At 48.4% G+C, this 17,610-nt stretch overlaps 1 protein-coding gene across 1 annotated transcript in view; it reads right to left on the bottom strand.

The window, feature by feature from the left end:
* The window catches only part of LOC143961202 (surfeit locus protein 4-like), a 34,688-nt gene extending 18,441 nt beyond the window's left edge, over nt 1–16,247 (bottom strand). The window contains exon 1 of the mRNA XM_077470427.1: nt 16,093–16,247. Within this exon, the coding sequence (XP_077326553.1) occupies nt 16,093–16,140 (48 nt within the window). The 5' untranslated portion in view covers nt 16,141–16,247. The remainder of the gene's footprint in view (nt 1–16,092) is intronic.
* Nucleotides 16,248–17,610: the final 1,363 nt, after the last annotated feature.

Below are 17,610 nucleotides of genomic sequence, written 5' to 3'. Positions count from 1 at the left end.
TGTTGTTGCCTGACTTTCCAAGCAGCCCATCCACATGGTCTGCAAAGGGTCCATAACAGCATCCCCTGCCAGGAGTAGCATCCCCAGGCCACCACAACAGATGAAACACACACACTCAGTAGCCAGGAGGAGATACTCATATAATCCACACAGCCTCAAGGTCTCAACCTGGGAAAAATGGGGGTGGGGGCTGTAGAGAGTGCACAGGCAATAGTGCTACCCCTACCTTTCTGGGTGTACAGGCACACACAGCGCATTATCTCCACAGTAGAAGCATGGGGGAGGGAGGGACAAGATACCCAACCCTGCATCAATTCCTCCAAAGGGGCATAGATGGAGAAAGAGGATTGGCAAAGGGACCCAGGTCTATGGGGGAGGAGGGGACCCCGCAGGACCAACCACTCCAGGAAGTACACGTGCCAAAAGAAGAGGAGGGGCATCTACTTACCAGTCCAGCAGAGCTTATGTAGGTAAGGCTTCAATGACAAATCCTCCTCTCCACCAAAACAGGGGTGCTGTCGGCTAGGGTAACACTGTCACGGACATCAGGTGCCCGCTCATGTGTCCCTGCGAGGCATTTAATTAATGGGCTGCCCCTTTTCAGGATGGGGTTATCAAAGCTGACCAAGTGTGTAGATAAAAGTCTGCATGCACTCGTTGGTCAGACCGGTGTGACCACTAGATCTAGATTATCCAGTCTGTCGCCCCGGCCTGGCTGTTGATTGCCAGCAGGGAACTAGGTCCTCACTCCTGAAACAGGCAGAAATAACTGGTTTGTCTATAGCATAGAGAGGGGGTTTATACCCGCTAGGCCATGCAGTGTTCTTTTTTCGGCCTAGTGTCCTACTCCTGTAGGTAGCGCTATAAACCCTATGGTCAAGAATAAACAGAAGCTGTGTCCGTCAATAAATGCAAGAGAAAATAAAGTTAACTTATCCAACTTGCTATAATCAATCTGCAAATGTGTGCAACAGAAAAAAAAAAATCAAAGGTTATCACAAAGTATGTAAACAGTAGATGGTGCCAGCCAGTGTATCAGTTGTACCTGTGCCAGCTTGGGGATTTTCTATTTGCAGGTCACATCAGAACAGCAGCTCTGTAAACAGACTTGATTTAACTCCAGAATAACTTTTTCCCCAGTCGTTATAATGGCCGGGCCCTGGCTATAGAATCTTGCTTCTTCTCAGCTACCAAGTGCTTAGTTCCATCAGTGCCCTCTAAGCTACCTTAACCTGCAGAGTGAGACTCCATTTTCTGGGTCTGCATTTTTGCCTCTCTTGCCAGCTTCCTGGCATGCAAAGCTCCGAGTGCTGTTTTAACAGCAGCCCACAACCTTCACCAGCCCCCTGAAAAATGAAACTGCCAGCACTTAAAGACATGAAATATACACTGGAAGGTGATGGGCAGAGACTGAAGGAGCAGTTTACTACCGCTCTATACTTTCTCTTTAAAAACAGCCCTCAGACGCCACATGCTGGAGCCAATATTAACTAGCAGTCAGGGTACAATGGAACTTTAATACAAAAATAAACTAGGAATTACATACAGAAAACTAGCAACTCTTCAAGCAAAAAAAAATAAAAATAAAAAAAATAAAAAAAAATATTATTATTTTTTATTTTTATTATTAATAATTAAAAAAAATAAGAAAAAGACTCAGTTAGACTTACCGGTGACGGTATTTCTAAGAGCCTTTCAGGACAACCCCGGAGAGAGTAGCTCCACCTTGCAATCAGGAAACACATGCCCACTTTAAAAACACCTCCTCCTCCTCCATGGCTTCAGTTATTGTGGCCTTCCGACGCTGGAAAACAAAGCACAGAAAGCACAACACCATGGTAGAACTTAATACATTTACTAAGCATAACCTAGGGAGGGAAGTAACGGTTGTCCTGAAAGGCTCTTAGAAATACCGTCACCGGTAAGTCTAACTGAGTCTTTCTCAAATCGCCTTTCAGGACAACCCCGGAGAGGATAACCGAGAAACTTACCCTAGGGCGGGACTACTGCCTGCAGTACCTTCCTGCCGAAGGCCTGATCTGCTGCAGACAGTAGATCTAACCGGTAATGCCGGAGAAATGTCGAATAACTGGACCAAGTGGCAGCCTTGCAGATTTGTTCAGGCGTGGCACCGGCCCTTTCAGCCCAGGAAACTGCCGTGGATCTAGTAGAGTGGGCAGCAATACCTGAGGGAGGTATTTCTCCTTTTGCTTTATAGGCTTCTGTTATAGCCAACTTAAGCCACCTACCCAGCGTACTTTTAGAAGCTTTCTCCCCCTTGCGTGATCCAGAAAATATCACAAAGAGGGCGTTTGATTTTCTAAATTCTTTAGTAACTTTCAGAAACTGTAAAAGACATCTTCTCACATCCAATGTGTGAAAAACTTCCTCTCCTGCATTTGCTGGGCTTGCAGAGAATGTAGGTAACACTATTTCCTGTGATCGATGGAAAGTTGAGGATACTTTCGGTAGGAATGCTGGATCCGTCCTCAGTACCACCCTGTCCTGATAAATTCTAAGGAAGGGTTCTGTAATAGCTAGAGCTTGGAGCTCGCTGACTCTCCTGGCCGATGTGATGGCCACCAAAAAGATTGTTTTTAAAACCACCTTCTGTAAAGAAGCTTCTTGTAAGGGTTCAAACGGTGCTCCCGAGAGACCCTGTAAAACTGTAGACAAATCCCAACTGGGAAAGTCTTTAAGGGCTACTGGTCTATTTCGAGCAAGAGCCCTAAAAAATCTAGAAATTAAAGTTTCTTTAGATAAAGTCTTTTCAAAGAAAACTGATAAGGCAGCCACCTGAGTCTTCAGGGTACTGGCTGCGAGACCCTTCTCCATTCCTTCATGGAGAAACTCCAAGACGGACACCGTGCTCTTGACCTTGAGTTCTCTAGAACTGCACCAGGAGTTGAACTTTTTCCAGACCTTCATGTAAATTGCCTGTGTAACTGCCTTCCTACTGGACAGCAGGGTCTTTACTACTTTATCTGAGAGACCTTTAGCCTTTAACAGGTCCTCCTCAGAAACCAGGCGGTTAGCTGCAGGAGTTCCACTTCTGGATGACTTACTGTCCCCTGGGATAACAGATCTTTTCTGAGTGGTAACCTCCATGGGGGCTTCGAGGCTAGGTTTCGAAGACCCGCGAACCAGGGTCTTTTTGGCCAAAAAGGAGTGACTAGTATTAAGTCTGTCCTTTCTTCCCTGAATTTCCTCAGTACTAGTGGAATTAGAGGAAAGGGGGGAAAGGCATAGCACAGCTGGTAATGCCAGGGGTGAGCGAATGCATCCAACCCTATTGCTGCATCTCCTCGGTGAAGAGAAAAGAATCTGTCCACCTTTGAGTTCTGCTGGCTGGCAAAAAGGTCTACCTGAGGAACCCCCCAGGCCTCGGAGATCATCAGGAACACTTCCTGATTCAGACTCCATTCTGCCTCTAGCAATTTGCGCCTGCTTAGGAGGTCCGCAAACAAATTCTGAGAGCCCTTCAGATGCACTGCCGATAGATAGTGAGGCTGTGTTCTGTTCTGCCCAGGCTAACAACAGATTGGCCAGCTCCATCAAGCTCCTGCTTCTGGTTCCCCCTTGCTTCATAATGTAGGTAACCGCTGTTGTGTTGTCTGACAACACCTGAACATGGTGGCCTCTCAAACTCTGCTGAAATGCCACTAAACCCAGAAAGATCGCCTTCAACTCCCTCCAGTTGGATGATCTTTGAGCTTCCTGTTTGGACCAGACCCCCTGAGATGTCTGACCATCCAGATGGGCTCCCCAGCCCCAGGCACTTGCGTCTGTAGTAAGGCGCTTGTCCACAGGAAAGGTCCACACCAGGCCCCTTGAGAGGTTTGCCTGGTCTCTCCACCACCAAAGAGCCCTTTTCGTCTTTGACGAAATTTTTAGCTGTTTTTCCAAAGGATCCTGATGGGACCAGCTTGACAGAACCTCCCTCTGAAGGGGTCTGGAATGGAACCTGGCCCACTGAACAGCCGGGATTGCTGCCGTAAGCAGGCCCAGAACTGCCATAGCCATCCTGACTGAGACTGTCTGGTTGCTCTGTATCCGCTGTACAGCTAGCTGTAACTTTTCCTGTTTTTCCAACGGCAGGAAAACTTTCTGGAGAATCGAATTTAATGTATACCCCAGAAATTTCATTTCCTGTGAGGGGGTCAGGATTGACTTCTCTAGGTTTAGAAGCCATCCCAGGCCCTCGAGGTGAGACTGGGCCCTCTGGAGATTGACTAGGACCTGCTCCCTGGAGTCTGCAAAAAACAAAAGGTCGTCCAGATAAGGAACAACTGGAATCCCCTTCAATTTCAGGGGTTCCAAAGCCTCTGCCATAATCTTCGTAAAGACCCTGGGAGAGGACGAGAGTCCGAACGGCAGAGCCCTGAATTGGAGGTGCCATACCGAACTCCCTACCTTCAATGCCAGGCGCAGGAACTGCTGCGATGCCTGATGAATTGGTATATGAAGGTAGGCATCCCTTAGGTCCAGGGATGCCATGAAGCATTCTGGGGTCAACAGCTTTGTGATGGAGAAAATTGTATCCATCCTGAAATGTTTGTACCGAATGAACCTGTTCAGGAATTTCAGATTCAGGATTAGACGGTACTTCCCTGAGGGTTTTTTCACCAGAAAAATATGTGAATAAAAACCCCCGCCCTGCTGGCTTACTGGGACTTGAATCAGAACCTCTTGCTGTATCAGCTCCTGTAACAACAGCTTCATTGCAGAGGCCTTCTCCTGATCCCTTGGCAATGTTGTCACATAAAACCTGCTCGGGGGTGGTTCTGAAAACTCCAACCTGTACCCCTGATCGACAACGCTCTTCACGAACAGATTTGGAGACAGCCTGTCCCATTGTTCGCGAAAAGCTGACAGTCTCCCCCCCACTGGGGAGATATTGTCACTTGTTCTTAGGGGACTGCTCTGGGGGAGATCTAAAGAGGACTCCACCCCTGCCTTTGCCCTTCTGTGAACCCCATCTGCTCTTGTGCTCCTGGTCTTTTTTATGGGACTGCTGAAAAGCACGAAAATTCTTTTTAGCCATCTGCTTTTTCTTAACTGGAAAAGCCTTCTTTTTATCGGCTGTTCTATCCAGCACAGACTCTAAATCAGGACCAAAGAGCAAGTCACCCGAGAAGGGAAGACCACACAGCTTGACCTTAGAGGCAGTGTCCCCAGACCATGTTTTCAGCCAAACTGCTCTCCTGGCTGAATTTACAAGAGCCGAAGACCTAGCGGCCAGTTTAACTGATTCTGCTGATGCATCCGCCATGTATTTGACTGCATTCAGGATCAGTGGAAAGGACTCTAAGAGATCCTTGCGGGGTGTCCCCGCCTCAATATGGCTCTTCAGCTTCTCTACCCAACATTCCAGATTCCTGGCCACCACCGTAGCTGCCATTGCTGGTTTTAGACTGACTGACGCAGCATCCCAAGCTTTTTTAAGGATGGAGTCAGCTTTTTTGTCCATTGGGTCTTTAAGGATCCCCATATCTTCAAAGGCTAGATCCGTTCGTCTGGATACCTGCGAGAAAGCTGCATCGACTCTGGGTTTCTTATTCACAACCTCTGAGTCCTTATCTTCGAAGGGAAACCTTCTTTTGAGAGCTTTAGAGAAGAAAGGGGCTTTTTCTGGGTCCTTCCACTCCTTTCTCACTGAGTCTGAGAGGACCCTGTGGACAGGAAAAACTCGCCGTTTTGTTTCGTCCAACCCCTGGTACATTTTGTCATGAACTGACAGTTGTACTCTTTCTTCCTGAATTTCTAGAGTAGTGTAGATTGCTTTTAAAATATCATCTACTTCCTCTAGTGATAGCTTGAATTTGGAGCCCCTGCTATCTTCTTCCTCTTCCTCCTCCTCAGAATCCCTGAAGGAGATGAGAGTACTACCCCCTTCGTCTCCAGACTCTTCAGATTCCACCTGTCTGGATGACGACGCCCTGGGGCTGGGCGGTAAGTTCTGAGGCTCGGTCTGTGCGGGAGGGTTTTGTATCAGGATGGACTTGACTGAACTCAAAGAGTTTGTCAGCTCTTTAACCGAAGAAAACAAATCCTTATATTGTTGAGATGTTTCCTCTTCCACCAATTCTCTGATACAATTTCTGCACATTGCCTTCTGCCATGAATCTCTGAGGGGGGTTTTGCAGGAAGGACATTTTCTCTGACCTGGTCTAGCTTTTCCTAGTGATTTTTCCTGAAACGACATACAGGTTTAATTCACTAAAAGCTCTCAACAACCAGTTGCTTAACACCAAGCCAGTGCAGAGACCAACCACCAAACAGACCTACTAGTGAGACCCCAGAACTAGGCTGCAAAAGGTCAGAGCGAAGTCCACCTCTGACCTGCAGCGACAGGCCCCCAAGAGGGGGGAACAAACAAAGACATACCCACAGTAAAGCAGAGGGTGCCAGTGCACCTTACGTACCTGGGCTGGACCGGTGCTGGGGGCGCCTGTCTCCGCCATAGCTGGCTTGCACTCTTCCATTGTTTGAGTGAGGCAGCTATTTTACAAACAGCTCTCATTTTAAATTTTCCCGGCCGCCGCGTCATCAAGGCCGGCCGGAAGCGGAAGCACACGGTCACCTGACCCGCCCCATGACCCCTGCGTTCCAGGCGCTGAACCACGGCGCCACGCCCCCTCAGAGCGCCCGCGCGTCACCGTGAACGACGCCGTCGCCGCCCGGGACCCGGCGCCGAAAACGGAGCCATGCCGCTGATCTGCAGCGGCCTCCGCCAGCAACAGAGCCCTCCCTGTGCTAACAAGCGGACACCGGGCACCCGACGCCGGCACTCCGAGGGTCCTTACTCCCGTGAGATGGCGGGACCAGGAGCTCCAGGAGTCCTCTCCCCGTGGAGATGCTGCTGGGGGTCAAAGAGAAACAACCTGCAACAAAAGGTAAGCCTTACTCCCCTGCAGAGAGTGTAGCTCTCCCTGGTTCAGGCACATGCTTCCTCCAAGGAGGAAACACAATAACTGAAGCCATGGAGGAGGAGGAGGTGTTTTTAAAGTGGGCATGTGTTTCCTGATTGCAAGGTGGAGCTACTCTCTCCGGGGTTGTCCTGAAAGGCGATTTGAGAAAATATATTATTAATAATAACACACAAACATAACACACTGAGGGGAATTCAGGCCCCTATGGCCCCTTTCACACTTGTGACTGTAAAGTTGCATGACAAGTCGTTCCTCACGATTTCCAATGACCATCCATATCTGTGCGACTTCAAAGTAGTCCCTGTACTACTTTGGTCTGACTTTCATGTCGAGTTGAGGTCCATAAACCAAGTTTACACAGGCATTCCCTGAAGTTGCATCAAAATCGTGTCCGCAAAAATCACGCAACTTAAGTCGCAGCAGTGTGAAAGGGGCCTTATTAAAGCTGAAGCAACTGTGCATGGCAACCAATTCGATTCTAGGTTTTAGCCCACGTTCACATTGTGTCAATCTGACAGGTCAAATCGGAGCCTATTGCTGGCAACGGCACCGTCCGAATTGGTGCTGCGCCGCACGGATTCCCAAAAGTAGTTTCTGCACTATTTATGGCAACTTCGGGGGACGATTTCAATAGATATCTGTGCATGAACCCGCACAGATGTCTGTTAAATCGCCCCCCAAAGTCGGACTGAAATGCCGGTTTCAAACCCCCCTCAGTGTGAACGAGGGCTTAGGCTCCATTCACACTTGTACAACTGCAAAGTTGCTCCGACTTTGGAGTGCAACTTTTATACGACTTTGGCTTTGTCCGGTGATAATATACAACTGTTGCATTGTTGAACATTCAGGTGCGACTTTCATGCAACTTTAGAGGATTAACATTGAAGTCTATGGCCCTCATGTTGCATGAAAGTCAGACCAAAGTACTGCATGAACTAATTTGAAGTTGCACATATATGAATGGTTATCATTAGAAAACATGGGGAACAACTTGTCATGCAACTTTGATGCCCACAGTTCCACAACAAGTTGCACAAGTGTGAATGGAGTCTAATGCCGCGCACACACGACCGGACTTTGACAGCAAAGGTCTGACAGAACGAATCCGTCAGACAATTCAATCGTGTGTGGGCTCCATCAGACCTTTGCTGTCCAAAAATCTGACGGACTTTAGAAATAGAACGTTTAAATTTTTTTTTGCAGGAACTCCGCCGGACCCAGTTCCTATTGAGAAATCCGTTCGTCTGTATGCTACTCTGATGAACACAAAACGACGCTAGGGCAGCTATTGGCTACTGGCTATGAACTTTTGTATTCTAGTCCGGTCGTACGTCATCATCGTCATACGTCGTGTGGCCAAGTCCGTTCATTCGGAAAGTCCATCGGAACTCTGTCAAAAGTCCATTGAAATGTCCAGTCGTGCGTATGCGGCATAAGGCTCCATTCACACTTGTGAGACGACAAAGTTGTGCGACTTGCATTGTGACTTTGATGCTACTTTTGGTGCAACTTTGGTCTGGACTTTACATTCTCTGGACCAAAGCCACATCAAAAGCTAGAACCTTTTCTGAAGTCGCAGTGACTACAGTAGTACAAGTAGGAACGACTCTCAGACATACATTGACTTTTACATGTCCTGCGACTTGGTGTCTCACAAGTCGGATCCCATGTCTCACTCAGAGGTGGAAAAAGGAGCCTAAGCCCTCGTTCACACTGAGCGCGGGTTTGAAATTGTGCGAGTTCAGCTGAACTTGCACTATTTTAAACCCACATTTCAGTATGTTTTTTGGGGCAGGGAGCGATTTGAAAGATAGCTGTGCGGGTTCGTGCCCCCGAAGTCTCCAAAAGTAGTGCAAGGACTACTTTTGAAAATCGGTGTAGGGCCGCAAAGTCGGCGTTGCACCGATTTAGACAGTGCGTTGCCGAAAATAGGCTGCTATTTGACGTGTCAAATTGCGCCGATGTGAACGGGAGCTAATTGTCAAAGCTTAATTGAACAAGGCGATTGGTTACTGTGCACAGCCGTACCGGATTTTGTCTGCCCCAGTCTCAGGGAGCAGACCAATGCCAAGTCATATGACCAATTTCGAGGCAATGATCACATGGAGTCTATGGGCATCTTAGGGGTGAATACTTCTTTGAATGGCAAAGCATTATGGCCCACTTTGACATGTAGTGTGCCAGAGTTTGCTGCTAGTGGTCTGTATAATGAAACGCTGTACAGTGGCGTGCTCTAACAATAAAAAAAAATAAAAAATAAAAACAATGCCGCACGTGGATTTGTCTACAGATTTACACGGCTCATTTGACAATGCAAACACTTATTGTGCTTTAGTTTAGTTTTATTTCTTTATGACTTTTTTTTTTTCACAGCCGTCAGCACAAAGGACTTAATACAGGCAGCGCTGTGAACTCATCCCATTAATTACACAGGTTCTATTATGGCTGATTGAATCTATAATTAACTATGGAAGCTGCATGACTTGATACGCCACTAATGACAGAGAGGACATGGGTGGGTTCCACAGGACCGCCAGTGTGTCCTGTTACATGAAGAGGTGCAAAGCTGAAAATTATATACCCAACACCTTGTATTCACTTCACTAAACACCCTGTCATTTACACTCCAGATGATGTGATTGATAAGCATGTAGCGGTCCTAAAGCCCGAGTCACAGGCCTTTAAAGCGGAACTTTACCCATAGCAGCTTGATTAAAAAAAAAAAATGAATGTTCTTTAGCAAGGAACATAAATTCCACATTAATAATTACGCTTCCAAAATGAGTGTGTACTATAAATTGCCTTCAGCATTTCTTCAGTTTCTTCTTGCCAGAGGCTGCCATTTTGCTGAAGCCTGGAGCCCCTGAGCAGCAGGAAATCTTTAGGCTGTCAGCAGATTGGCCTCTACATTTTTAGCACAGTGGGAGAGAAAAAAAAAAGGAGCAACTGAGCAGGGTAGAGACAGAGTATTACTGGATTTTAAACAGTATAGGCCAGTGATGGCAAACCATTGATGGGAAATACATTTCCCATGATGCTCACCTACACTGCAGAGTGCATGAGCATCATGGGAAATGTAGTTCCAAAACATCTGGGGTGCCAAGGTTTGCCATCACTGGTATAGACACTTATTTTTAAGGTTTTACATAGATATACCTGCAAGAGGCCAGCCTGATCTAGCGGGGCTTAACCAATTGCCGCCCGCCCACCACCAAATGACGGAGAGACAGTGCGGCACTCGTCCTGGGTGGGCGTCATATGACAGCGCACCCGGACGAGCACACAGCGCTCACGCCGTGTTGCTAGGACCTCGGCGCAACCCCAATCTCTGTAAAGAGCCGCTGACGTGGCTCTTTAACCATGTGATGGGCTGTGTCCAATCACAGCCAACCACATTTAAATACACACAGTGTTTGTGTGTGTGTGGTGAGGAGAGCCAATCAGCAGCATCTCCCTCATGGGGGACAACAAGACATGTAATCCATAGGGGATGTTTACCCATAGGGGATGAACGGGCAGACAGATATACGGACAGTGTGCAGGAGACCTGCATGGCAGCAGTGATCTGTCGATTGCTGGTGCAATGCTTTTCTGGCTCCTGGAACAAATAATAAATGTACATTTTTTTTTACCTGCAAAAAACAAAAAAAAAAAAAAAAACAGGAGCATTTTTTTTTGTTTTTTAAAAGTGAACCTATCCTTTAATTTTCTGACTAAAGTTCCACTTTAAAAGGGGTGGTAAAGCCTCGCGTTTTTTCACCTCAATGCATTGAGGTGAAAAAACATTTGTAGTGCACCAGCCCCCCCCCCCTTTTATTTACCTGAACCCGGTCATTCCTGTGCCGGCGATGAGCTTAACCAGCTCCAGCCGGTGTCTTGGGTCCCGATTGGATAGACTGATAGTAATGCAGCTATTGGCTTCCCTCTGCTGTCGATCAAATCCAATGACACGGGGGGCGGAGCCGAGTCCTGCTGTCTGTGTCAATGGTCGCAGCAGCAGGACTTGGGAGAGGGCTTCTCCGATGGGGCACTCGAGAAGAGGAGGAGCCAGGATCACCACTGAGGGACCCCAAAAGAGGAGGATTAGGGGCCACTCTGTGTAAAACTAACTGCACAGAGGAGGGAGGTATGACAGGCGCACTGGGCAGGCCGCAGATCACGGCGATATGCCGCTCATGTCGGCTCCCGTGCGCATGTGCAGGAGTGATGTCATCGCAGCTCCGGCGCTGGGAGCAGCGAGACCGGGAAGTTACTCCGGGATACATGGCAGCAGTGAAGATGAAGACGGAGGACCGCTTTGGGGGCTTCGCTCTCAGGTAAGTTATTCATAATGAGCTAGTATGCTATGCATACTAGCTCATTATGCCTTTGCCTTGTAGGTTGCATTTTTTTTTTTTTTTTATTGCCTTTACTTCCTCTTTAAGGCTGCTTTCACACTGGAGCGGGCAGGCGCTGACGGTAAAACGCTGCTAGATTTAGCGGCACTTTACCGTCATTTTAGCGGTGCTATTCGGCTGCTAGCGGGGTGCTTATTGCCCAGCTAGCGGGCGATGAAGGGGTTAAAGGTGCCACATGTAGCGCTGCTGCCGAATCAGCAGCGGTGCCCATTCATTTCAATGGGCAGGAGTGGTGGGGGAGCGGTATACACTCCTCCAAAGATGCTGCTTGCAGGACTTATTTATTTTAACATCCTGCCTGTGCATCGCCTCAGTGTGACAGCACTCGGGCTTTCACATTGAGGCCGGGTTCACACTATAGCGATGTGGGAACGCCGCGAATCCGCGGCGTTTACCCGCATTGCACACCTCCCGCCGGCAGTTCACACTGCCCTATGCGGACGGCTGGGAGTGTCAATGTTATGTTAATGACACCCCCAGATCCGTCGGCATATCGCAGTGCGATCTGCCGACTCGCACAGGAATCGGATCGCATGGTGTGAACCCCCATGCGATCCGATTCTGTTGCGGACCCAAAAAAGGGTCCCGTGCGAGTTTGCTGCGGGAGCGCTGCGAATTCAGCCATACTATCTGTATGGCTGAACTTGCAACGCTACGGAGATCGGATGTGATTTGCTGTGCGAATCACATCCGGATCTCCCCCCGCAGCGGTGTGAACCGGGCCTTAGACTGCAGGGGAACCGTTTTGCAGGCACTTTTTTAGGTGCTATTTTTAGCCCAAAACCGCCTGAAAAATGCCTCAGTGTGAAAGGGGTCTAACTGTTCAAGAAACCCTTGATATAGTTCTCTGGTCACCCCCGCTAAAAATTAGAAGTCTACAACTCATGATACATTAGTGTGATGGTCGGTGGGAAGAATGGTCCTTACACTTGTGGTCATTGGGAAGAATTACATCCTTACAGATAGCTAAAAAGATCAATGGTGTCAGTGGGAACTTATCTGAGAGGTAGAAATGGCCCAATGCTGAAGGAACCCCTAGCAACCTCTGGAGGAACCCTAGGGTTCCACAGAACCATGGTTGAGAATCACGGTTCTAGGGTGTTATATATATATTTATTAGAGCTTCACAATTAATCATCAAGAATGGCAATCTTGACTAAAGTGTTTCACAATTCTTTCTATGCAAATTGGGCAGTCTGCCAAGAATCAAAACATTCTTCATCAGTTGAGCTTAAAGCGGTAGTAAACCCGCACTTTTTTTTTTTTTAACCTGCAAAGCAAAAGGCATAATGAGCTAGTATGCACCGCATACTAGCTCATTATGAAATACTTACCTTAGAACGAGGCCCCGACATCTGGCCCGATCCACGCCGAGGGAGCTGACATGTTCCCTCGGCGTTTCTTCCGTGTATCGCGGCTCCGGCGCTGTGAGTGGCCGGAGCCGCGATATCGTCACTCCCGCGCATGCGCGCGGGAGATTTCAGTCCGGCCGCTGCCGGATTTTGATGGTGAGAAACCCCTTGTGCGCATGCGCCGCTGCAGTCAGCGGCGCATACCGAGGGGAATATCTCCTAAACCGTACAGGTTTAGGAGATATTTTTTTTACCTACAGGTAAGCCTTATTATAGGCTTTCCTGTAGGTAAAAGTTAAAAATGTGGGTATACAACCACTTTAAGTATAAACATTGTAACAATTTGTTAACGGAATAGACTTTGTGTGTAAGGCCCCTTTCACACGGGGCGGATCAGTAATGATCCGCTCGCTCAGCGGGGATCGCTCCGTTGTCCCCGCTGAGCCGACTGCGAACAGGGCGGTCTCCGCACACTGTGCCAGCTCTCCGCTCTCCTCTATGGGGATCGGATGAGCACGGCCCGTCTGTCCGTGTTCATCTGATCCGCTCTGCAGACGGATAGAAAAATAGGATTTTCCTCCGTCTGCAGAATCGGACAGTAGCGGGTGTCTGCGGATGTTCATCCGCAGACACCCGCTATCCCATAGGGATGCATGTATGTCCGTATTTCATCTGCAAACGGATGGATTAAATACGGACATACTGTCCGCATGTGTGAGAGGGGCCTTAGTGAAAAAAGTTTAACCACTTAAACACTTTTTTTTTGCTAGAAATCTACATATATACATATATATACATACATATATATATATATTAAATATGGATTTAAAGCTATTGTTTAATTAACAGATGAGATTAACTAGAGGATTATATTTATTCACTGAGCCGAGGGATCACTAACGCCCAAATACATGCTGTGATCATTAAGCCGGGATCACACTTCTCAGTGTAATCACCAGGGGCGGACTGACAACTCATGGGGCCCCCGGGCAGTAGGAGATTATGGGGCCCCCGGGCAATCAGACATTATGGGGCCACACAGTATACACAGACATGTTTCTATTGGCTGAGAAGGTAGTGGAGAGGTGGGGCAGCTATAATCTCTGAATATTTAGACCAAAAGGATGTCGGTAAGGGACACTTCAGAGAGAGATGTAAAAAAAAAACAGATTTTGACATACTTTCCATGGTTTTACTGAGGCTGGCAACTTTGATGGGACCCCCTAGTGGCACAGGGCCCTCGGGCAGTGCCCGAGTGGCCCAATGTTCAGTCCACCCCTGGTTATCACCAATGTGACCAGGCTTCACATTATGCCCAGAAATATAGACGCCACGTTGTTTATTACAGGTACTATATAGTGCTGACAATTTACACACACAAAAAAATAAAAATATAAATATATATCTCATTCAAATCAGTCCCTGCACTTAAGAGCTTACAATCTAAGATCCCTGACTCACATTCACACACACACTAGGGCAGACTTAGACAGGAGCCAATTAACCTACCAGTATGTCTTTGGAATGTAGGAGGAAATCCACGCAGGCGCATTGAGATCCTGCAAGCTCCAGGCAGGTAGTGCCGTGGTTGGGATTTGAACCGACAACCCTGGTGCTGCCAAGTACAATGCTGCCCTATTGGTTCAAAAGGTAGACTATTCCTTTAACAAAACAATCCTTATTTGCAGCGACTGCGTTTGTCCCCCCCCCCTCCTTTATTTTCACCTGGTGGTCCTGCCAGTAACACACTTCTTATTCTTGGGGTGACAACACTCACCATGCTGTATCTATAGTAAGGCAGCGTTGTCACCCCAAGAATAAGAAGTGGGTTACTGGCAGGATGAAAATAAAGGGGGAGGGGAGACAAATGCAGTCACTGCAAATAAGGGATTGTTAAATGAATAGTCTACCTTTTGAACCAATAGGGCAGCACTGTGCTTAGCACTTACCTTGGCAGCACCAGGATTGTCAGTTCAAATCCCAACCATGGCACTACCTGCCTGGAGCTTGCATGTTCTCCCTGCACATGCGTGGGTTTCCACTTGGCAGCACCAGGATTGTCAGTTCAAATCCCAACCATGGCACTACCTGCCTGGAGCTTGCATGTTCTCCTTGCACATGCGTGGGTTTCCACTTGGCAGCACCAGGATTGTCAGTTCAAATGCCAACCATGGCACTACCTGCTTGGAGCTTGCATGTTCTCCTTGCACATGCGTGGGTTTCCACTTGGCAGCACCAGGATTGTCAGTTCAAATCCCAACCATGGCACTACCTGCCTGGAGCTTGCATGTTCTCCCTGCACATGCGTGGGTTTCCACTTGGCAGCACCAGGATTGTCAGTTCAAATCCCAACCATGGCACTACCTGCCTGGAGCTTGCATGTTCTCCCTGCACATGCGTGGGTTTCCACTTGGCAGCACCAGGATTGTCAGTTCAAATCCCAACCATGGCACTACCTGCCTGGAGCTTGCATGTTCTCCCTGCACATGCGTGGGTTTCCACTTGGCAGCACCAGGATTGTCAGTTCAAATCTCAACCATGGCACTACCTGCCTGGAGCTTGCATGTTCTCCCTGCATATGCGTGGGTTTCCACTTGGCAGCACCAGGATTGTCAGTTCAAATCCCAACCATGATAAAAACCCCTAGACAGGGAATTGTGCTTGGAATACAGAACCTGCTCCTCTTCTCTATAATATGGGGGGGGGGGGGTGTTCTGTAGTCCAAACACAATTCCCAGTCTAGGGTGACAACACTGCCGTTCTATAGATACGGCATGGTGGATGTTGTCACCCTAGAATAGGATGTGTATTTGCACAGCTCACTGAATTTCTGGCAGGATCAAGAGGTCTTTATTTGCACTTATCAGATATAATAAAATGCATTGAATGGTAGATCTAGCAGACTAAGCAGGAGGAATTCATTTCTGGAGTCTACTTGCACTTTCAGGGATATACCATCCTCTGGCCAGCTGTGTACTCTCCAGCAGCTGCTGCCTGTCCTGGAGGAGGAATGATGGGACTTGCAGTTGCTCAGCAGCTGGAAAGCCACAGGTTGCCTAATACTGCACAGCCAGGAAGCGTGCATTGTACAGTATTAGAGAACACACGCCGGTTATATTAACACTTATACTGGGCAATGCAAATACCAAGAAGTAAGCGACGGTAGCACAAATCAACAGCTGACATTGTAAGACGTGCCCAGATATCACTTCATTCCCCCTCGTATCAAATGGTTTCTCCCCTTCTCCACTACCAAACATTCATGATGGAACATACCAACAGCTGCTGGAAGGAGGAATAGGGGGGCCACGGACTGTACCATTATGGTAAAAAGAGTGACACAGTGACAAGGCTGTATTAGAAGGAGGAAACTGAAAGGGTGATCGGGCAGCGGCTTTATAGAGCTGTTACCTGGTCTGCCAGTTCCTCAGCAGCTTTCATAGCATCCCCAGGCGCCATCTCCTCCTGTGCTACTCTTCAGTGAGCCCGTCCGCCTAGCAATCAGACTACAGCAATGAGTGTCGGGGGCGTGGCTTCCCGTTCTCACGTCAGGCTCCTAGGCTCGCCGCCGTTGGACGAAATCGCCAGGCTGAGGAAACAAGCATCTTCCGTTCCGCCAATGGCTGCGCCCCAGCTCACGCTTCAATGAAGTGATTGCTATGAAAGTGGACTGCGGCAGGCGCGGAGCGGACATTTTGGGTAAGGGCGATTTGCCCACACTGTCAACGTGGATTCGGGAGGAATTCGTGTCATGATGAATGAGTCAGTGAACAGAATAGAGGGAGAGAGCAGGGGGGGTGAGGGGGGAAGGAGAGCATAGCAGGGACATCCCCCCCCCCCACCATATGTGACTGTTGTCTATATACATCCTTCACAGATCCCTCGGAAGAAGAGAAGGTTGCTACAAAACACATCGGAATTAAAGTGAACCTGTCACAGCCCAAGAATGGCAAGCCTTTTACTATGACTCAGTGTCATACCCATAACTCCCAACTGTCCCGGACTCCAAAGGAACTGTCCCGGATTCCAAGGGACTGTCCCTGATTTCCTGGAACTGTCCCTGATTGCAAGGAACTGTCCCTGATTCCGGGGAACTGCCTCTGATTGCAAGAAACTGTCCCTGATTTCCAGGAACTGTCCCTGATTACAAGGAACTGTCCCTGATTTCCTGGAACTGTCCTGGATTCCGGGGAACTGTCCCTGATTCCGGGGAACTGTCCCTGATTGCAAGAAGCTGTCCCTGATTTCCTGGAACTGTCCTTGATTCCAAGGAACTGTCCCTGATTTCCTGGAACTGTCCTGGATTCCGGGGAACTGTCCCTGATTGCCAGAAACTGTCCCTAATTCCAAGGAACTGTCCCTGATTCCCTGGAACTGTCCCTAATTCCAAGGGACTGTCTCTGATTTCCTGGAACTGTCCCTAATTCCAAGGGACTGTCCCGGATTTTCTTGGAACTGTCCCTAATTCCAAGGGACTGTCCCGGATTTCCTGTAACTGTCCCTGATTCCAAGGAACTGTCCCTGATTGCCAGGAACTGTCCCTGATTCCAAGGGACTGTCCCTGATTTCCTGCAACTGTCCCTAATTCCAAGGGACTGTCCCTGATTTCCTGGAACTGTCCCTAATTCCAAGGGACTGTCCCTGATTTCCTGGAACTGTTCCTAATTCCAAGGGACTGTCCCTGATTGCCAGGAACTGTCCCTAATTCCAAGGGACTGTCCCTGATTTCCTGGAACTGTCCCTGATTGCAAGAAGCTGTCCCTGATTTCCTGGAACTGTCCTGGATTCCGGGGAACTGCCCCTGATTGCCAGAAACTGTCCCTAATTCCAAGGAACTGTCCCTGATTCCCTGGAACTGTCCCTAATTCCAAGGGACTGTCTCTGATTTCCTGGAACTGTCCCTAATTCCAAGGGACTGTCCCGGATTTT

Source organism: Lithobates pipiens, unplaced genomic scaffold (genome assembly GCF_037356315.1).
Source record: "Lithobates pipiens isolate NorthernLeopardFrog02 unplaced genomic scaffold, aLitPip1_a1.2 Scaffold_8, whole genome shotgun sequence".
Classification (NCBI taxonomy): Eukaryota; Metazoa; Chordata; class Amphibia; order Anura; family Ranidae; genus Lithobates; species Lithobates pipiens.
The sequence above is the reverse complement of the archived record's forward strand: the minus strand, read 5'-3'. Positions and strand labels throughout refer to the sequence as shown.